We start from the raw sequence: 22,937 nt of genomic DNA, 5'->3' as shown, positions 1-22,937 counted from the left end.
AGAGAGAGAGAGACAGAGAGCATCGCTTTAATAAATGGAAAAAGCTGGAGCACATGAATTCTGTGAATAAAGCAGAGCTTCATCTTTATTCATTTAGCTCTTATAAGCTATTTCCTTGTGGTCTTAACCAGGAGACCACAATCTGTGTTGCACCTCAAGATGCAGCCAAACACTGGGTACGTCAGCAGTGCATGTCATAAATGATTAATTTAAGGCATTATTTAACTGGTATGAACTCTGTGCATCAAAGCAAACCACTCTTCTTGTCTCTCGATTTGTCCTTTTTCATCTCTTCTTGTCTCAACTCTCCTCTTGTTTTCTCTTATCTTCTCTTCTCGTCTGGTCTTGTCTCTTGTCTCGTCTCATCTCATTTCTTCTCTTGTGCTCTCTTGTCTTTTCTCTTCTTGTCTCTCTTTTAGTCTCATCTCTTCACTTGTCTTCTCTTATCGTCTCTTCTCTTCTTGTCTCTTTTTGTCTCTTCTCTTGTCTTTTCTCATCTCTTCTCTTGTCCTCTCTAGCCACTTTTCTTGTCTTGCCTTTTTTTTCTCATCTTGTCTCTTCTCTAGTCTTCTCTTGCCTTTTCTCTTGTCTTGTCTCTTCTCTTCTGTTGTATTGTCTCTTCTTCTCTCTGCTCGTCTCTTTTCTTGACGCTTTTGTTTTTTAACTTCTTTTTATCTGTTGTCTTCTCTTCTCTTGTCTTGCTTCCTGTCTCGTCTCTTCCTTTCTTGTTTCATCTCTTCACTTATCATCTCTTCTCTTTTGGTCTCATCTCTTGTCTTGTCTCTTCTCGTCTCTTGTCTCTTCTTGTCTCTTGTCATCTTGTCTTGTATCATCTTGTCTTATCTCGTCTCATCACTTTTCTTCTGTTCTCTTGTCTTGTCTCCTCTTGTCTTTTCTCTAGTCTTCTCTTGCCTCTGTTCTTGCCTGTCTCTTCTTGTTTCTTCTCTTCTCTTCCCTTCTCTTCTCTTCTCCTCTGTTGTCTTTTCTTCTCTTGACTTGTCTCATCTCCTCTCTTCTTGCCTCTTCTCTTATTTCTGGTCTTGTCTTATCTTATCTCGTCTCATCTTATCTCTTCTCTCGTTTCTTGTGTTCTCTTTTCTTGTGTTCTCTTGTCTTGTCTCTTCTCTTGTTTCTTTTTGTCTCATCTCCTTTCTTCCCTAATCTTCTCTTCTCTTGTCTTTTCTCTAGTCTTCTCTTGCCTGTCTTCTTGTCTCCTCTCCTCTCTTGTTTTCTTTTCTGTTGTCTTGTCTCTTCTCTTGTTTCTTTTCTTGTCTTGTCTCTTCTTTTCTCATCTTGTTTCTTCTCTAGTCTTCAATTGTCTGGTCTGTTAGGGACTCTTCTCTTCTGTTGTCTTGTCTCTTTTCCTCTCTTCTCCTCTCTTCTCTTGTCTCTTCTGCTCTGTTGTCTTCTCTTGTCTTTCCTGTCTTGTCTCTTCTCAGCTCTTCTTGTGTTCTCTTGACTTGTCAGGTCTCTTCTCATCTCTTCTCTTGTCTTGCCTAATCTTGTCTCATCTCTACTTTTCTTGTCTCATCTCTTCACTTGTCTTCTCTTGTCTTGTCGTGTCTTGTCTTGTCTCCTCTCATGTCTTCTCTTCTTCTCTCATCTCTTCACTTGTCTTCTCTTGTCTTTTCTTGTCTTGTCTTTTCTTATGTCTTCTTTTCTTGTCTCATCTCTTCACTTGTCTTTTCTTAGTCTCTTCTCTTCTTGTCTCATCTTATCTTTTGTCTCTTCTTGTCTCATTTTGTCTCATCTTGTCTCATCACTTTTCTTGTCTTCTCTTGTTTCTTTTATCTCATCTCTTGCCTAGTCTTCTCTCCTCTCGTCTTTTCTCTAGTCATCTCTTGACTCTTGTCTTGTCTCTTCTTGTTTCTTCTCTTCTCCTCTTTTGTTTTCTCTTCTGTTGTCTTGTCTCTTCTCTTGACTTGTCTCTTCTCCTCTTTTCTTGTCTCTTCTGTTGTTTCTTCTTGTCTTGTCTCTTCTCTTGTCATGTCTATTCTCTACTTGTACTTTCTCATCGTCTCCTCTCTTTGCTGTAATCTGATGTTATTTTAGGAAGGCTGAGAAAACATCTGATTTCACGTGTCTGTCGTCTATGGTCATATATTTTTGGAGAGAGGGGAATTTAGGAGGAGGGTGATGTGCATGGCTAATTGTTCTTCCAAATATTTGGCTGACATTAACAGTCTTTGCTTTGAGAAAATGCACATTTCCCTCAAACTTTCCATCCATTTGATGCTAATTGTTTTCAGAGGCACAAATACCTTCTCGCTGACCTCACCTTAAGTGATAATACAGGAGCAGTTCTTGCATTTGACCTAGAGCGTCTGGTTTGTACTGTACTGGAAATTGAAGCTATATTTAATTTTTTTAATCATGTTTAAGTAGTGCAGCATTGGTTTATTTCTTTTTGTCTGAAGAGGCAACAATGTCAGCCGGATTTCTTTTGCATAAGCACACAATGAGTTGTCTTTAGGGTCTCTGGACAAATTCCTCAAAGGATTGCCTCTGGTTACAGAAATGTTAGCCCTTTAGTCCTAGTTGATGGCCTAAGTGGATATTTCCACCATAAACAACAAATTTTTCAGAGTTTTAATGTTTTTGTTATGGTGGGTGTATGAAATGAGCATAATAATTCTTCTATTCCTTGTCAAATGTTATCAGCAGCAATATAAACTTAAATGTAAATAGGCTTTTTATACATCTTAAGCCATAATGTTTATACACACTGCACGTAGCCCTAATTTCTAATGCATCCCCAATGTATTATTCCAATTAGACTAGAGCATTCGATGATATAGAAATAGGCGATTACAAGCAGTGTTGGACAAAGTCTATGATAGTATTCATTCATTTTCCGGCTGAGTCCCTGATTTTAAGTGTCGCCCCAGCGGAATAAACCACCAATTCCAGCATATCTTTTACACAGCGGATACCCTTCCAGCCACAATATATTACTGGGTAACACCCATAGACTCACTTACACACATACACTCATACACCACAGCCAATTTAGTTAATCCTATTTACCTATAGCGAATGTCTTTGGACTGTGGTGGAGACCAAAGCACCTGGAGAAAACCCACGCAAGCACGAGGAGAACATGCAAACTCCACACAGAAATGCCAACTTACCCAGCCGGGGGTCAAACCAGCGAACTTCTTGCTGTGAGGCGACAGTGCTACCCTCTGAGCCACCGTGTCGCCTCTATGATATTATATATTACTATTATACAGACTTATATTACTTCAATTCAATTCTCCTTTGTTTGTATAGCGCTTTTACAATGCAAATTGTGTCAAAGCAGCTTCACATAGAAGATTAAAGTAAATTGAAACAGTGTCAGTCCAGTTTTCAGTGTTTAAGTTCAGTTCAGTTTAGCTCAGTTCAGTGTGGTTAATAATCACTACTGAGAGTCCAAACACTAAGGAGCAAATCCAACGATGCGCAGTTCTACAGATCCCGAACCATGCAAGCCAGTGGCAACAGCGGCGAGGAAAAAAACTTCACCAATTGGCGAAAGTGAAAAATGCAAAAACCTAGAGAGAAACCAGGCTCAGTTGGGCATGACCATTTCTCCTATGGTCAAACGTCTTGTGCAGAGCTGCAGTGTAGACGCCGGCGGCTGGAGAATTCTGGACCTCAGCGAAGACTGAAATCAGGCATCACAGGAATCAGTCTCATGCTCTCCACTCCTCCATGACCACCACAGCAGCTGCTCAGGATACGACCTGGTCGAGGATTATGGAAACCTTGGAATCATATCGTCGCTGGTCTTGTATCGAATCAGTGGTGCTGCGTGGTCTGAGGGCCTCGTGATGAGTATCCCCAGGTGGAAATAGAGAATAAAGAGAATAATTAGCGTAGCTGCCATTCATAGTGTATATAAACGAGATGCAAAAACCTGCGTGGGGCACATTCATGTATCATACCGCTAAGTAATGCACTGAGTGTATGCTTGACTAAAAACATATGTCTTTAATCTAGTTTTGAACAGCAAGAGTGTGTCTGAACCTCGGACATTATCAGGAAGGCTATTCCAGAGTTTAGGAGCCATAAATGAGAAGGCTCAATCTCCTTTACTCGACTTTACTATTCCAGGTACTACCAGAAGCCCTGAGTTTTGAGATCTTAAAGAGCGAGTTGGATTGTAGCAAGACAGAAGGTTGGTTAGATAAACAGGAGCTAAATTATTTAAAGCTTTATTGGTAAAAAGCAATATTTTAAATTCAATACGAAACTTAACAGGCAGCCAGTGTAAGGAGGATAAAATTGGGGTGATATGATCATATTTTCTAGATCTGGTAAGAACTCTGGCAGCTGCATTTTGTACTAATTGAAGTTTGTCAATAGAGGATGCTGGGCAGCCAGCAAACAGAGCATTACAGTAGTCCAGCCTAGAAGTCATAAAAGCATGGACTAACTTTTCTGCATCTGAGATGGATAGCATACTTCGTAACTTAGCAATATTTCTCAGATGAAAGAAGGCAGTTGTGACATGGGATATATAATTTTCAAAAGTTAAAAGATCACTAGAAATCTATAAGCAGGTGTGTTTGATTAAAGTTGGAGCCAAACTGTGCAGGACACCGGCCCTCCAGGACCTAGTTTGCCCACCACTGCTCTAGTATATTGAGTGTATGTATTTGTATTTTATTTCCATGACTCTTATCCTAATTTTAAAGTAAAAAGTACTTATTATTGAATGTTTGGATTGCAAGAAAATTTATATTTTATTAGTGAAACACGTCCACATTCCAGCATTATTTAAGATTACTTGAATCAGTGAGTAATTTGAAGACTAGCTTTGACTGGGTAATTTGAATAAGTGAGCTGTTAACTGAAGAAGACTCATTTTGTCTGGATAAGATGAATAAGTGAGTTGCTGAATTAATTGTTCAGTTTGACTTTGTGAGCCAATTTAACAGGTTAACTGTTTTACAAATCAGAACCGCTAACTGTTTACCCTGCTAAATTTATTAAGTATAGTGGAGTAAGCAATGAAATCTTTTCTCTTTTGTAATATTTATCAAAATAAAAGATTTCTAAAATAAAAACGCTGGTTCATTCCACTGTAGCTGCCCCTGATAAATCAGGGACTAAGCCTGACGAATAGTGAGTGAGTGAGTAAAATAAAAAACTCTGATAAAATACAAATATTTAAATAAATGCACTTGCAAAGTACAGTTGTGAAAGAAAATACTTTATTATCAACTGTCCACTAATGATTACAAGTCATTCAATACTTTTTAGTGTATTAAGGGGTCAAATGACTTAATTTAAGAGTAAAATGTCTGTATGTTTTTGCATTGTGAGATTCATTAATTTCCCCTCTGCCTTTTTCCAAATGCAATGTAGAAGACATCAACTTTTAAGGAGCACCTAGGCTGATTTTGTTCATATCATGGTGTGCCATATACGTTGTATCCTACTTCATGATTGTCCTTTATGCTTGTGATCCCATCAGCCTCGCTTTATCCTGGAAGGCTCGCTGGAGGTGTTAGATCAGGGTCAGAATGCCCGATTTGGCTCTGCATTGGCTCCTGTGCCTGATCTGAACGGGGATTCATTTAATGATGTGGTGGTGGGAGCTCCGCTGGAAGATGACCACAAAGGAGCCATTTACATCTATCACAGCCAACGCAACAGAATACTGAGGAAATATAAACAGGTACCACATGAGTGCCCATTGTGCCCAATGGTAAGTGTTTTTATTTTTAATTCATTTTTTTGATTCTGTCAGAGGATTGGTGCAGTTCAGCTGGGCCCAGGTCTGCAGTACTTTGGTCGTAGCATTCATGGGAAGATGGACATGAATGGAGATGACCTGGTGGATCTGGCTGTGGGATCCCTTGGTGCTGCAGTTCTCCTCTGGTATGTCTGCAAAACTGGTGTAAGAAAAATTAAGGACGTCGTAGAAAATCTCAGTGAAGATATGTATTCAGTGTAGCAGTCTCAAAATACACATCAGTACCTTGGTTTTATCAGTGCCAGAATGAACCCTGAAAATTCTTAAACTTAAACCTTTTATACTGTTTTAGATGTTGCCTTTAGACTTGCCTTTAGATGTTAATGAATTTGCTCCTTGGCTGTTGACTCATCTCTCTATGTTAATGCAGTTTCCACACCATTGATGTGATGGTTCTCTGTGTTTTGTCACCATTTGGTAAAGATGTAGTCACCTCAAACAATGCAGAGACAAGAAACTGTTGACTTGACTTTTCTCTCATAACTCAACCCTTTTTGGAAATGAGTATCAATACACAATTTATAGTGGAAGTTGGGTCAAGGCAGACTTCGTTTCTTACACTAGAATTGTTAAATTTAATTTGATGTTTTCAGTGTTTTGTTGCAATAGTTAACAATAGTTAACAATTAGCAATAGTTAACCCACTGTATTATGTTGGTGATGTCCGCAGGTCAATTTGAACTGCTGATTTTATGATTTCAAGCAGTTTTACAGAGCCAAATATAACATTATATAAATGTTATATATAACATTAAATATAACAAATATAACATTTTTATTTTTTGTTATTTGCTCAGGTTATTCAGGTTATATAGTCATTTACCTTCATGAACATGAAGGTTTGCTGATCACATTTTTGTGTGATTTAAATCAAATCCAGTGCAAGTCAATTTGATCCACAACATAAAAATCATACTAAAATTTTTGTATAATAAAGTAGTGATGATTATCCTTTTTGACATATTCTTTTTGATGGCCTTACACTGTCCATAGTAAAATTTAAAAGCTGCATGACTTAGACAGTCATTTATAAGTTATTTATTTATTTATATATATTTATTATTTATTTATTTATAAGTTACATAGTAGAAAAATGGATTAGAAAAGTTAGCTTCTTATAAATGTTTTTTTTCTTCTGTGCTACAGGTCTCAAAGTGTGATCCGAATCCATTCAGTAGTTCGTTTTGAGCCCAGCAAGATTAACATATTCAATAAAGACTGTCGGAGAGGAGGAAAAGACGTCACCTGCATGTCAGCTATTGTTTGTCTGAATGTCACAGCACGGACTCCTATCAACCCCTCACAGGAAATAGGTCAGTTTTATGCTCTTTGTATAATACAAATTTGAAATACTATAGACTTTTTTCACATGTCCAGGTTTCTCAGCAGCAGAAGTCATAGTTGGGTAAACTTAGAGCACAGTGAATGGGAGAAAACAACAAATAATTATTTTACAATGCTCTTTGCTGAAATAATAAAATAAAAACTCCTTGATAATGTTATCAAGACTTTCAGAAAAAATACAAAAATAGTGTGAGACTGATGACGGCAGCCAGAGGAGAGAATCACGTCAAATTCACTTTCAGCCATATAGACGCTGCATTAGAAACACCTCACATAATCAATAATTCATGTATAATTTTTGATAATTTGAGGCAAAAATAATACAATACATACATGAATGCATATGAATGTTCATATGTTTTTAAAAAAATCTAAATATTAAAAACTTTAATTATAAATTTAATATTATGATGACCGTTAAACGTCTTGTAAAAAAGGTCCATTTTAAATAAATAAGCAATTCTGTATTTTAATGTCTTCCAAATATTTCCTAAGACAAATAAACTGTTATATTAGCTACATATATTGTAAGATTGTATCTCATCTATGAAACCGGTGGTCATTTATATGCTTATGTAAATAATATGGTCTTTCGACACCAAATCCATCTGCTAAACTGTTGGATTGCAACTGTGTTTTTTAGGTCAAAGGATGACATAACACTTAGCGTTCACCCAAACACACTCTAACAGGAAGTGCTTTATAAAGCATCAGCTTCCTCTCATCGTATAATATCTGTTTTTAAAAAAGACTAAAGCTAAACATCTGTCAGCTGGCCAGCTCCTCATAGCACTAAACAGCTGCATTCTCAGTGTAGTTCAGTTAAGGTTGCTCTGCTAAGCATTCCACGTATTAGCAGCACAAAAAGATAACATCAGTAGTGATGAATTGTTCGACATACAGTAATCTCTCGATCTGTCCTCTGTTGGTTCAGGATTTATCTTGGGAGTAGAAAAGAAAAGCTGCTTAGCTAGATTTGGAAATTCAGAAGTAAAGTAGACACATCGTATGAAAACTCTGGCTTAAAAAACAAACAGCTTTAGAATGTGTAATATAATGTAAGGTATAGCCAAACATTTAATTTAATAGTATTCAAGTTTAAAAGATCATAAATGGTTGCAGATATTGTAGATTTGAATGGTTTCAGTGTTGACCTAAACAAAAAATCATTGCCCTGCAAAGCTTTATAGACTAAGGCCCAATCATAATTCTACCCCTTAGCCTTTCCCCTTACCCCTACCCCTCGTTTTGCGCATTCCCATGAAGTGGTAGGGGTGTCCCAATTCTCTTTAGATTGAAGGCGTAGGGCTAAAGCTGGATTTATACTTTCGCCTGGTGCCACATCGTGCACTTCACGAAACAGACAAGTCTTTTATACTTGCCGCGTTCGCTGTTGTGATATTCTTTTAAACAACAGGGGGCGGTCAAAAAATACTGACCGTAAAATCAGACGGATAAACAAAGAAGTAGAACGTTTCCGGAACTACGTCATATTAATAATATCATCCAATATTTTTAAACTAATCATTTTTATCGTTTTTATGAATTATTTTAATTATTATAAAGATTTTTATAACCATTCAAGATGAAACTTTGATGCATTACTTGCTTTTGTTCATATTTCGGACAGTTCTACCTATCATAATTTATTAAAACATTAATGACAACAGAACTTGGGTTGCTCTACAAATATATTTTTTATTATGGCAAGAATAAAAGCAAAAAAAAAAAAAACACTTTCTAAAAATACAGATGTTTTTTAGATTTAGCCCGCTCCACAACTCTAACAAATCTACTGTCTAGATCAGGGGTGGGCAAACTCGGTCCTGGAGGGCCGGTGTCCTGCACAGTTTAGCTCCAGCTCTGATCAAACACACCTGCTTATAGATAATTAGTGATCTTGCAGACATTGATTAGCATGTTCAGGTGTGTTTGATTAGAGTTGAAGCTAAACTGTGCAGGACACCGGCCCTCCAGGACCGAGTTTGCCCACCCCTGGTTTAGATAGTTACAGCCAGAAGTAAGGAGATCCACAAATTTGTATTTTTGTCATTATTACTATTTTTTTACAACAAACAAGCATATGTTTTAATATATTCATAATATATGTTTGTGTTTTACCAAAAAAAAAACGCTAAAATAAAAACCGATTAACTTCCCGAACTATAATGCATAATAATAACTCCTTTTTAGTAGTCCCACAGCATTCTGACACTCGATGACACTGGAAAACCCTGTCAGAGAAGTCTAGTGGCTGGGAATGAGCTTTGTACAGTGTCTGCTATAATGTTAATGTTGTTTTTGGTGTGTTTACATAGATGAATATGGCCACTGTGTAAATGCACAGTATTACTTTCCACATTAGATCATTATGATAACATAATATATGCCTTCAGTGATTTCCTGAAGATAAATACCTAAAAAATAGCACAACTGGAATAACTACAGCAGTTGCAATCATCTGATCTCATATGAAGCATGGGATCATGGGTGCAGGTGCTGTAGTGCTGTCCCAATTCTTAGGGGTAAATTTTGAAGCCCTTCCCCTTCACACTCAGTTTTAAGGGCTAAGGGGAAGTGTAGGGGTGTAGGATTGGGCCTTAATAGTTGTCTTAAAATGCCTCAGTTCGTCTGGACAGGTCCATTTAGTATTTGACACATGCAGCTCGACTTAGGGCCTCAGTGGCCATGATAGTACTGAAAGACATGGAAGGTCAGGGTCCTGTTTAATGTGTGGGACCACAGTGTAGCGCAACTGTTTTTAGTTAACCTTTCATGACCCCAGAGCATCTTCATCACAAATGTCAAGGGTGTAAATCCAATGTAATGGTCTCAGAGACAGTAAATGTCTTTATTATTATCTGAAGATTCAGACATTTGGTGAAATATAATGGAAGGCCATTTTCTCTCTAAGTCTTATTCTCTCCTCACATGTTTTCGAGAAGGTTGTGAATAAGTTAAGCCTTTAAGTGTGTCATTTATGTGTGCACATTTTTCACATTTATGAGATCTTAGAAAATGGAACATCTTTAGGTTTATATGCTTTTTCTCGGGTCATGAACAAGATTCCTTTTGAACACCTGGCACATCTTCGTGTCGTTCAGGTCTCTTAAAAGTTTATTTTTCTTCTTACCATTAGATGTTTTAGCCTTTTAGGGCCTCATAACTCCTAGGTTGCTCTCACATCTCCTCAGAATCATCAGCTTCACCTCTGGAGTCTGATAATCTGACAGTATCCCACACATGCTACAGCATTATTTTGGCCATAAATAAATGACTGTAATGCTGATGCTGTGCGTTTCTCCTTTATTAATGTAGCTGATGCCTCCAATGTAAAACAACACAGCAAAATGTGCCTTATTTAAGCTAACTCCACTGAGTCTTTATTGTCCTTGTACTTTTTATGTATTGAACAAATTAGGAGCAATTAGGTGTCAAAATTGTTTGACATGATTGACCCAAAGTTTCATTCCACTGTTTGATTCCACCAGTTATAATTATTATAATTATATAGCAATTTTTTATTGTCTTTTTTATTGTATCCTATTACAACACGGAGGTACAAATGTCTGCCACTGGTATAATTAGCATCCAGCTACATTTATTGCAAAGAAAATACAAAAAAGTACTATTTAAACTTAGTTTAACTTTTGCATTGGTCTGTGGTCGGAATAAAAACTGCAGACAGTCTGACCACAATATTAGGCAGAAAATGTGCTGAAAGAATGCCATCAAAACCTTTTTATCTACAGATAATCATTAATACAATTTATTCTTCAATCCATGCAATTCATTCAGCTCTTCCACCAAATTTTCACACAAAACCAAACTTAATCTCCATGCTGAACTTGTGTGAGACTCTTGCTAAATTTGTTGATCGCTGTACAGGATTTACCATTCATACTTCAAACAGCTGTAATTCAACTAAATGATTATTGAAATGAATAAAAATGATTAAAAAAAAAAACTTTTAATGTTAATTTTTGATGACCCCAGTGTGATTCTTGACCCCCAGGTTGTGAACTTCTGCTGTAAATGATCAGTAGCATCTGTTATCTAGTTATAGCAATAATGTCAAAAATAGTTGTTGCTACGGCTGCACAATATATCACAAAATTATCATTATCACATATAATAATATAATAATATATGCAACAGACGTGTGATAAATTATAGTACATATATTTTATGCATTGTTTTTTGGCTAAATTTGACCAATCTAATAGGGCCATACAATCTTTATCCCCACTTCCCCAGTAGTTGCTGTTATGCTATTGGCTAGAGCAGCCCAAAGCTGAACCCAGAGCTGAAAGTAAACACTTATGGCAAGAGTCAAGATAACAGAGGAAAATGACAACAGCCAATCAGAATCATAATATCTGCTGAGGTTTTCACTCAAAGACTAAACGTTTGCACTTTGACACAGTTTCTTAATCTGGATTAGAATTAATTAGAACTGAAAGTCACACTTTATTTTGATGGTCTGTTTATTGATTTATAGTTACATTGCATACATTGCAATACTAATTCTAATAAGATTAGAAAATCAAATCAAATCACTTTTATTGTCACATCAGCTGCAGCACGTGTGCTGTGATGAGTGAAAAGCTTAGGTGCTGGCTCCAGACAGTGCAAAATACAATGAATTGCAAAATACAACAACACTGGACAAAACAGGACAATGTGAAATTGGCAGTGTTGACAGCAATATGTACAATGAATAGGTGTACACATAGTTGTAGGCAGTATTGTTTTAAGTATGGATTGGTTAAAGTGCAATGCATGCTACATATTGATGGTGTGCAGTGAGGGGTGTGGAAGAGTTTTTGTGGGGTGTGTTAAGTCAATAAGTAGACTGTTAGGTTGGGGTTAGGGTAAGTTGACATGTACTTGCAAAGTTTCTTATAGTCAGTTAATTATAGTCTGTTTAGCAGCAGAATCAACAGATATTATTAAGCAGACAGTCTACTAATACTCAAATGGACCATCAAAATAAAATGTTAGCGAACTGAAAAATGATTTTACCTGTTTATTTTAATATCATAAAATACAAAAAAGATTTTAAAACATAGCTAATAAAAATAGCATTTTTTTCTAGGGAAATTTTATATTGTAAGAAATATTGTTATCGCAAGGCCAACAACAGCATTACATATTTTTACAGTATCTTGCAGCCCTAGTTGTTGTATACTGCAAATATATACTGTAATGTTCTAAAGTTATTTCCTTCAACGTCTCCTAGCTCTTAGATACAGTGCTTTCTTTGAGGAGAAGCGCTTCAACCCTCGGGCTGTATTTGATGACCCAGATCGCCAGCAGCCACAAAACCTCACACTGCTTCCTGGAGAGGAGACCTGTGATCACATCTACTTCCACGTCATGGTTAGCTCTCACTTTACTCAGGTCACCAAAGTAGCATAAAGATTCATTTGCATTGCTTTTAAAATCCCTGATAATTCTAGCATGATCATCAATGATGGCCAACTATAATAACAATTCATTCAATTGTTCGTTCCGATTTTCCACTGCAATTGCAGCATTCCTTTTTTAATAACTTCACTTTCTAGCATTACAACAGCAGATCATATTCTTCCAGTTTACTCTTTTATAGCGATATATATTTAGAGTGAGAGATTTATGATATTGTAATGTTGATACAGGAAACTACAGACTACGCCAGGCCAATTATATTCACTGTAGAGACGGAGCTTTTGGACCTGTATCATGGCCCAGTTCTGGATGATGGCTGGCCAACGACTGTGAAAACACAGGTGAGTGTCTGCAGGGCAAAGGAAACTTTTGGTAACATCATTAACACACATCGTCAAATTTTTTTAAATATCAAAAACACACAAGCAAGTAATGTGTCAACTTTACTTAATAAAATAGACTTAACAATGTAAAACAAAAGGGGAGAGTGGAGACGAAAGTAACTAAGCAATTTTCTCGAAACCCTGATAACATTTGATTACCAGGCTATGACAGCACTTTTAGCAAGCAACCCTTGATGGAGCTACCAAACAAGTAATTTTGGGACCATGTCCCGCAGTTAGCTCCAAATTTCTGTTTTTAAATGCAAAAAGTCAATTATTGAAGCGGTTCTTTTTTCATTATTACAACAAGTGTTTCGCTTTTTTATGTGTCCCATTAATGATCAATTTACAGGTTATTTAGTGCAATAACACATGCTTGAGTTTGAAATCTCTGAGTTTTTCAGTTTAAAAGTAAATCAGGTTTAAAGGGCAAGAGTGGGGACGAAAGTAACACTGTTATTTATGTCCCACTGCTAATAGACAAACCTTATTTTTCACTTCCATATTAGAGTTTTGACCTATAGATGAAGTCAGAATTATTAGCCCCCCTTTAAATTTTTTTTCTTTTTTAATTATTTCCCAAATTATGTTTAACAGAGCAAGGAAATTTTAACAGTATGTCTGATGATATTTTTTCTTCTGAAGAAAGTCTCATTTGTTTTAATTCAGCTAGAATAAAAGCAGTTTTTAATTTTTTATGAACAATTTTAGGGTCAAAATTATTAACCCTTTAAGCTTTTTTTCGACTGTCTACAAAACAAACCATCATCATACAATAAATTGCCTAATTACCCTAACCTGCCTAGTTAACCTAATTAACCTTGTTAAGTGTCTTGAAAAATATCTAGTCAAATATTATTTACTGTCATCATGGCAAAGATAAAATTGATCAGTTATTAGAAATGAATTATTAAAACTATTATGTTTAGAAATGTGTTGAAAAAATCTTCTCTCCGTTAAACAGAAATTGAGGAAAACAATTAACATGGGTGCTAATAATTCTGACTTCAACTCTATATGTTTTATATTGCCATTAATAATAAAAAAAATTCTACAAAAATTGTAGACAGCTGTAACATTTTGCATTGTTGGATTGCTTTTGAAACGTTTGATGGAACTGAAATTTAAAATGCGGCTGGGTCAGTTGGCATTTCTGTGTCATGTTTGCCTGGGTTTCTGCCGGGTGCTCCGGTTTCCGCCACAAGTCCATAGACATGCGGTACAAGTCAATTGGGTAAGCCAAATTGTCCATTGTGTATTTGTGTGAATGAGTGTGTATGGATGTTTCCCAGTGATGGGTTGCAGCTGGAAAGGCATTTGCTATGTAAAACATGTGGTGACCCCAGATTAATAAAAGGACTAAGACCTTTTTTCTAATGTCTTTCAATTTTCTGTTTTTTACCAGCTTCCCTTTTGGAACGGTTGTGATGAAGACGACCATTGTGTTCCAGACTTGGTGTTACAAGCTCAGACTGATCTAATGAATCGCCAGTAAGATAACACACACACACACACACACTCACACACACACACGCACACGCACGCGCACACACACACACACACACACACACACACACACACACACACACACACACAGAATGCTAGCTAAGGGGTTCCCAAACTTTTCAGCGTGTAACCTCCAAAATTACAATGCCAGCGACTCACGACCCCCAATATCCTCTGAGGTGGTTGTAAATATATAAACCTTGCACACAACGGCACACATACCAATAAACCCAAGTTTATTCATCATTTAATTTTGAAGAACGCCATTTGGAGACCATCCTCCATGTTCAGTTGTGGCCTGTATTTATATTTTAATGCACGCAAGTGCCATAAAGGTGTCAGAAACTTTAACCTGGTGCCAAAAAATCAATCTGCTGTGTCTTTAATATAACGTAATCACTACAAGGGTCGCAAAAAATCAGAAAGGCTGACTGCTTTTTATTTGCATGTTGTATTTTTTAAATGGAACTATTAACTACAGTTTTTATCTTCCATAATCTATATTATGGATAAAATATGGTAATTCTAAAAGTTTAATAAAATTAATTAGATATTTGGAAATCATCAAACGACCTTTCTCTACAGGCAGTTCTGTGGGCAGCCGTTTCGAGCTGCCAGTCTCTTATGTCAGGGTCACACGTCAACAGACCCTTCTGAACGCATTATAGAGGGATCCAGGAGGAAGATGGTAGTGGATGTACGTCTAGAAAACAGAGGAGAGAATGCATATGGAGCCAAGCTTAACATCACTTACACTCAAAATCTACGCTTCTCCAGCCTTATAGTGAAGGTACAACATCACTCTATCTCATCTTTGCTTGTTTGGCCTTTTAAAATGATTAACTCAGTCATTCATTGTTTGGATTCATATTTTATAAATCCATATGCATTAGTAATTGTTACTGTAAGCTGAATGGGGTCGTCTCTATTTGTAGGATAACTCTGATATACATATAGACTGCCGTAACGAGAACAAGCGGAAATATGAGAAATCCTGCAACATCAGTGAACCCTTTATGAGAGCAAAGTCACAGGTGAGTTGACATATTCATAATTTACACATAAAACATTTACACTGAATCCTCAGAAATATTTTGAATAATTTAAAATAATTACACTGACAATTGAATAAAGCATTTTTCTGCAAAGATAACTATACTACAAATTTATATACAAGTTTTATTTTTGACCTATTTTTACAAAGTTACAAATTTATTTGATTAAAAATAGATTAAAACAGTAATATTGTGAAATATTATTAAAGTTTAGGATTGTTTAAATTGCTATTTAAAAAAGTTATTTAATCATGTGATGACAAAGCTGAATATTCAGTTACTTCAGTCATTAGTGTCACTTTATCCTTCAGAAATCATCTTTATATGCTGTTTTGCTGCTTAAGAAATATTTGTTAGTGTTATTACAAGTGCTAAAAACATGGTCACACTATAGTTTTGGGACCAGTTCTCACTATGAACTAGCTACTAACAGTGATAATTGTCTTAATACAATTAACACAATACAAATACAAATAACACTACACAATACAAATAACAAAGAGAAAGATATAAAAATATAGTTAAAACAAACAATTCTCACTAATAAAATGCCAAATCAAAAAGTAAACCTAGATTTAAAAACAGACTGAGATGAAATAGATCTAATACAGAGGGGCAGAACATTCCACAAGGTAGGACCAGTTACTGCGAAAGCACGGTCACCCCTGCATTTCATCCTCGATTTAGTCATTTAGCAGATACTTTTGTGCAATTTACTATATTTACTTAATTATATTTACCATATTTAGTTAATTTACTATATAATTAAATAAAATAATTAATAATAATGAGCAGCAAGAATAAAACCTTTTAACTCCTAAAAAAAATGTTTGCACTACTGAAATTCACTAAGTCCTATTATCGCACATATATTATATTATGCATAATCCTAATGTGAGGATTTTTATAAGCATGTTAAGCATCTTTAGGCATTTAAGGACCCTATATACTCACAGTAAAATTCCTTTTTGTTCTTTAGGATTTAGAATAGATTAATATGTTAATATGTGTGGTGCTTTCTTTTCTCATTAACAAAATAAACAAAATAAAATGTAGAGCAGTTGAGAAAGCACCTCATTATAGCGATGTGGATTCAGCACTCTAGCCCAGGCACATTGTGGTTATTTGTTGAGTACTTTATACAGATTTGCAGCTTTCGCATTAAACATGGAGAAAAAACACCTTGACGGTCACAATGGACTAAAATGCTTATCTTGTCCAAAAAGCAGATACTCAGAGCCACACCCACCTACCGTGTCATCACCACAAACCAGTAATGCCTCAAAGGTGTTTACCAGCTGAACCAAACTCTTCTGGAAGCTGTTTTCAAGCCTTCAAATCTAAACCATATGACATTAGTTTGTTTTTCAGTTATGCTTGAGTTATATTGGGCATGTAGAGGGTCAGTTCTCTAACCATGCAGTCAAAAATCCTATAGACTTCCTCACATTACCTCAGAAACTGTCATCTTTACATCTGGAATGTTGCAAGAGACATAAACATATGTAACAAGTCTCCAGCACCCTGAAGTCACAGAATGATTCACTTAGCATCTTTTTCTTGGTTTGACCCCTGAGCTTGTCTTCAGGCCTCTTCAGAAAAAGAAAAACACGAAGCAGGAATGTAACGCAAGAATACCGCTTACCGTTTACTACATCCATACAGAGCGAAAGCCATCAATCATGCGGCCTGGACTGTCCTGCGCAATGGCACTGCTTTGTCAGGAATCGGTCAGCAGCTTCTCACAGAGTCCTGATTCATTTTCTTGAGGTTTGGGGGTCACTGGTGCTACACTTGTGGCTACAAGGAGAGATTTTATGGGCCCACGTGGGAGCCTGGTTCAGCTCCGAACAGTTTGAGACGGGGTGAAAGGGAATAAAAGAGGAGCACTCAGAAGGAGAGCACATAAAAATGATTTTCCATGCTGCGTTTTGCCACTGCTCACTAAGGGAGAATGAACAGTTTGCCCACGTAGCTAAAACTGTGTCCAAGTGCTTCAGTTTCTTTAAGCGAGAATAAAATCAAAAGCCAACTCCTGTGCTTTAAAAGAACACTCTAACTTTTTTGAAAATAGACTCCCTCACAGTTAAACAGTTGAGTTTTGATGGTTGGAGCATATTTAGCTTAGCTTAGCATAGATCATTGAATCGGATTGGACCATTAGCATCTTGCTTAAAAATGACCAAAGAGATTCAATAATTTTCCTATAACACTCAAGGAACTTTGCTGGCATACTATGACTGCAGCAGGTGAAAATGATAATATGCAGATAATGGTGCAATAATGATGGCACAAGGGGCTGGGGACCATTTACAGGTGCTGCGTAATATCATTGTGCCTTTGTGAATATAATTCAAAACCATATCAGCCTAGAAAATAGCTGAATTTTTCCAGTACATTCTGTTCATGAACCGAGACTGAAATGTCCATTATCACTTAGCTGGTGTTTTTTTTTTAAAATGTGCTCATTATTACCTCAAGTTTCTGAAAACCTGCCTGAGTTTAAATTTATTAAATTTAGAACATATTTTGAAGCATGGTTTCCACAACATTCATTCTTCCACGGCAGGGCGCCACGCCAAAATTCATCCCGCCACGGCTAATTACAGCTGCTCATTCGAAACATTTAATTTTTTTAATAGCGGGTGATAATTGCACTAAAATGTATTAAAGGGTAAGTGAATTATAACAGCACAAACTTTTCTGTAACCCTGCTGTGCATCATTTATTTAACCCTTTAAGGTTACGTGCTAACTGACCGACTGGCTGACTGTGACAGGTGCGTGATGCGTGTGGCCAGCAAACACAACGTATAGCCGTTTCACTTTACTTCAGGACGCATTAATGGCACTCTGTAGGTCTGTTGGTGACATTCATAAATATTCCTAGCAAATCTAAAAAATGTTGGAGACATACTCGTTACATAAACGCACTAAATCGCACCTCAGCAGTGTTTATTTGAAAGCGCACAAGAAGATCAACGCGCTCTTAAAGCGGCTTATATTTGAGGGGGCGTGCAAGAAGTTTTGTGCACGAGCAGAGGAAATCGGCGCGCAAGCAAAGAGATCCGCATGCTCGTAGGCTATTACATAAATGCGATCTCGGCTTCTAATACTGCGCTCACGACATTTGTCATTGAAATAACGCCACAGGTAGTTGGTAGATCTGTGTAAAAAAGGCCTGCCGCCACAGCTGGAAAAAATCCTAGAGGAAACACTGTGAAGAATGTTGTTTAAAATCGGTAGCCATTGACTTCCATGGTATTTTTTCTACAAAGGAAGGAAAACATCAACTTTTTGGTGTTAGCATTTTAAAAAATGTCCTTTGCATTCAATAAAAAGATTTTGAAACAAGTGGAGAATGAGAAAATGATGACAGAATTTTTTTTTTTTTTGATTGGACTATCCCTTTAAATGATAGTGAAACTAGGGTGCTTGGTGATTTATAGCATGCAAAACAAAAACATTCATTCATTCATTCTATTTTCTTTTGGCTTAGTCCCTTTATTCAGGGGTTGTCACAGTAAAATGAACTGCCAACTTATTCAGCACATGTTTTACACAGCGGATGCCCTTCCAGCTGCAACCCTGTACTGGGAAACACCAATACACTCTCACATTCACATGCATACGCTACGAACAATTTCATTCATTCATTCATTTTCTTTTTGACTTAGTCCCTTTATTAACCAGGGGTCGCCACCGCGGAATGAACCACCAACATATCCAGCATATGTTTTATGCAGCGGAAACACCCATACACTTGCATTCACACCCACACATACAGGGCAATTTAGCTTATTAACCTATTCTGCATGTCTTTGGACTGTGAAGGTAACCGGAGCACGCAGAGGAAACCCACTCCAACACAGGGAGAATATACTTCACACAGAAATGCCAACTGACCCAACCAGGGCTCGAACCAGCGGCCTTCTTGCTGTAAGGCGACAGTGCTAACCACTGAGCCATTGTGTTGCCCCAACACAAAAACATTTACAGCAAAACAATACCAATACCCATGGCTACTGATGATACATCAATGACTTCTAAAGTGGAATAAACAGTCTGTGCAACATATACTGAGCATTATTTCTGTCATCAGTTCTCTCTAGTCTTGCTATGAAATCTTCAGTCAGTTTGACTTTGAGGCCTCCAGCTTAAGACTAGTTATTGCTGGATTTACTCCTAAATCCTCTGCCAAAGCTTTGGCTTTGGAGGTCTAAAAATATATTAACACACATAGACCATCATTTATGTTGCTGTCACGTGGCTGTTAAAATGAAAAGGACTCTGTCTCTAATTCTGCAGGTTGTATTTCGTTTGGAATTTGAATTCAGTCACTCGGTGCTGTTGGATCACGTACAGATCATACTGGAGGTTACTAGGTAAGACACAGCAAACATTCAGCAGCCAATTGTGCTCAGTCTAAGAAAATATCATTGCATTATTTTTGAGATGTGTCAAATGGAACATTACAATGCAATTAAAAATATATGAAATAGCAAAACTGCAATTAAGAATTTTTACTTTGAAATGTATGATTTAAAGTTTTCGATTATGTACTATTGCATGCATTCCATTTCCTTTAAAACATTTAGTTGGTTGGCGCCAGTGGTATAGTGGTTAGTGCGTTGACATATGCACTCCGGTGTTCACGGCGACCTGAGTTCAATTCCCACCTCGCGGTCCTATGCCGATCCTTTCTCTCTCTCTGCTCCCCACACTTTCCTGTCAATACTCTCCTCTGTCCTATACAATAAAGGTGAAACCCCCCAAAAAATAATTATAAAAAAAAAACACATTTATTGCTCAAAAATCATGTCACTTTTATCCCGTGCATCACAAAATAAAATGAACACATGGATGACTACGAAATGGCTGGACTCAGAGGGAAATCTGCTCAATGTGGCCTAGAAAATTGCACGATGGTCTGAAATGTTGGCTCCTGAACACTGATGATGCTGAGCTGGAATGTTCTTTTTCTCAGCCAAGTGTCACAGTGAATTACAGGGTGAGTGTAAAAGCCTGTGAGGTTTCTCATGTTGTTGTCATGTGTCTGCAGTGAGGGAGAAGAAGTCATCCTCTATGATAACTTCAATGACATTTTCTACAATCTGAAGTATGAGGCTGATCTGCTCTTCACTAGGTAAGCTATACATGTGATTGCTGACGATAGATGGTGGTTGTGTGAATTTTGATAAATACAACATATTTTAATTCCCCCAGGGATTTTTACCCGACCCGATATGAGCTTAAACCTGACCTCTCTCTAGAGAAATCAGATGATTTCAACCCCCCATTCAACTTTACCTTTCAGGTGAGGTACAATTCTGCTATCACAAACTAAAGTTAGAATAAACTTGTTTTAAAAATGTTTCCTCTATGCATCACAGATCCAGAACCTTGGTTATTTTCCAATCCAAGATTTGCAACTCTACATTGCAATCCCTGAGGTCACAAAAAATGGGAATCAACTCCTGCAGATCAGAGATTTCCATATTGACCAGGTGAGCAGGAGGATCTTCCTCAAAATGTTTATTTTCTTTTGCCCAAAGATTTATCCAGATTCAAAGTCTGGAAAAGTCAGCAGATTTGAGTTAACAGATTTCACAGAAAATCTCTGGGATGCTGGAATTATCTCTGCAGACTATAATTCAATACAGTATGAGGACATCAAGTTTGTTTTAAACGGTTTATAAATTAAATGAAATTTTAATTGTTTAGTCATTTTAATAAATCAGTGATCTACAATGATAGTTAAAAAGGTTGCTATTATTACTTTTATTTTGATTAATAAAATTTCTTTAACAAAAAAAAATATATCTATTTATTTAATATATTTAAAACCATTATCTGAAAGTTTCTTTAAGGGGTCTAAGTGGGTTCTTTTATGTCATCACTGCAAAAAAACAAACAAACAAAAAAAACATTATGGGCATAAATACACAAAAAACAAGGAACGTACGGTAACATGAAACAAGTGCACATACAGTAATCAGTTACTGTGGCTACAAATGATAATACAGGACACGTGAACAAAGGGAGCAAAGAATGAATTGAAAACCAAAAGAAGAAATATGACAGATTCAAAATCATAACAACAGAAATGCATTTGAAAAGACAAAACAGTATATCATTCAGGTGTATGTTTTACCAGTTCAAGGATGTCCTGGGATTAAACCCGTTACTTTGGTGTTGCCAATGCCATGCTCTATTGTTTGAGCTACATGAATAATATTAATAGTGTTTAGAACAGAGATGCCGAACTAGGGCCCGCAGGCCAAAGCTGGCCCATGGTTACCTTTAAATTGGCCCGCCATGCCTTCAGAGAAGGGAGGGAGAATCTACTGCCTTTAATAGACATTGTTATTTCTTAATTAACGTAACCTTTCGTTGGTTTGTTTTATTGTTAAGCTACTAAAAACAGATGATTCAAATAAATGGTGTAAATTAATTCAATTTGTTTTAAATGCTCAATAGAGTATGGTTCAGAAGTCCTTTGTGAGCAAATGAAGGCAAAGGCAGGTACAGCTCGGCATTAAAAACTCCTTTGTGTCATAAATGGAATTGCTATGTTTTCATTATAAAATGTGCATTGTAAAATGCTAAAAAACATATAATGCATTAGTTAATATGACTGAAGTAATGTTTTCTCTTTATTTTGAAATGAATGAGGAAATTATCATATTTAATACTGTTGGACATGTTTACCTTCGGCCCATGGCCCTCAATCAGGGTTTGGTTTTTTGCCTTTCGTAAGAAAAAGTTTGGGCACCCCTGCTTTAGAGTTTTAATAGATTTGAGTGTTTTCATTATTAATAGCTCTATGTGCCTTTGTCCATCAGGTAGGGGGAAGTCAGTGTATCCCCCCTCAGCATGTGGCTCACAGTCGGGCCTCTCCAGAAGACCTCTCACGAACATCACGCCTGGTAAAGACTCTCTCTGCTTAACTTTATAGTGCATGATAAAATGTGCATCCCATTTCAGACTAGCACTTTATAAAAATCTGCTTTGTGCTGTTAAAGGGATAGTTCGCCAAAAAATGATAAATTACCTCATTATTTACCCTCCTGTTTTTTTGTTAATTTTATGACTTTTTTCTTCTGCGTAACACACACACACACACACAAATTAAAATTGCTGGTCGCTGGCACCCATTGACTTCCATATAGGAAAAAAGTTCTATTGAAGTCAATGGGTGGCAGCGACCAGCCTTATTCAAAATATCTTCTTTTGTGTTCAACAGAAGAAATAAACTCAAATAGGGTTTGAACAAGTGAAGGGGGAGTAAATAATGACAGAATTTTAATTTTTGGCCAAACTATTCCTTTAAGGGGCTTTACGGTTTGCCTGATTTAGGGGCTTTTACACTTGTTGATTTAATCCACAACCATAAAGCACTTCTCTGCAAAATAGCTGGTTTATACTGCCTGAATAAAGCCATTTTTGTGTAATAACTTGTGCCATAAATAAA

At 36.7% G+C, this 22,937-nt stretch overlaps 1 protein-coding gene across 2 annotated transcripts in view; it reads left to right on the top strand.

The window, feature by feature from the left end:
- itga11a (integrin, alpha 11a) overlaps nt 1-22,937 on the top strand; it is an 80,578-nt gene that overhangs the window by 53,562 nt on the left and 4,079 nt on the right. For both annotated transcript variants that reach the window (XM_056461641.1, XM_056461643.1), the window contains exons 14-26: nt 5,465-5,668; nt 5,741-5,871; nt 6,893-7,059; nt 12,333-12,472; nt 12,751-12,861; nt 14,309-14,394; nt 14,995-15,199; nt 15,345-15,443; nt 19,772-19,848; nt 20,526-20,609; nt 20,690-20,780; nt 20,857-20,970; nt 22,309-22,392. In XM_056461641.1, the coding sequence (XP_056317616.1) occupies nt 5,465-5,668; nt 5,741-5,871; nt 6,893-7,059; nt 12,333-12,472; nt 12,751-12,861; nt 14,309-14,394; nt 14,995-15,199; nt 15,345-15,443; nt 19,772-19,848; nt 20,526-20,609; nt 20,690-20,780; nt 20,857-20,970; nt 22,309-22,392 (1,593 nt within the window). The remainder of the gene's footprint in view (nt 1-5,464; nt 5,669-5,740; nt 5,872-6,892; nt 7,060-12,332; nt 12,473-12,750; nt 12,862-14,308; nt 14,395-14,994; nt 15,200-15,344; nt 15,444-19,771; nt 19,849-20,525; nt 20,610-20,689; nt 20,781-20,856; nt 20,971-22,308; nt 22,393-22,937) is intronic.

The sequence above is a fragment of the Danio aesculapii genome, chromosome 7 (assembly GCF_903798145.1).
Source record: "Danio aesculapii chromosome 7, fDanAes4.1, whole genome shotgun sequence".
Taxonomy (NCBI): Eukaryota; Metazoa; Chordata; class Actinopteri; order Cypriniformes; family Danionidae; genus Danio; species Danio aesculapii.
This window is presented reverse-complemented; position numbering and strand designations above follow the sequence as displayed.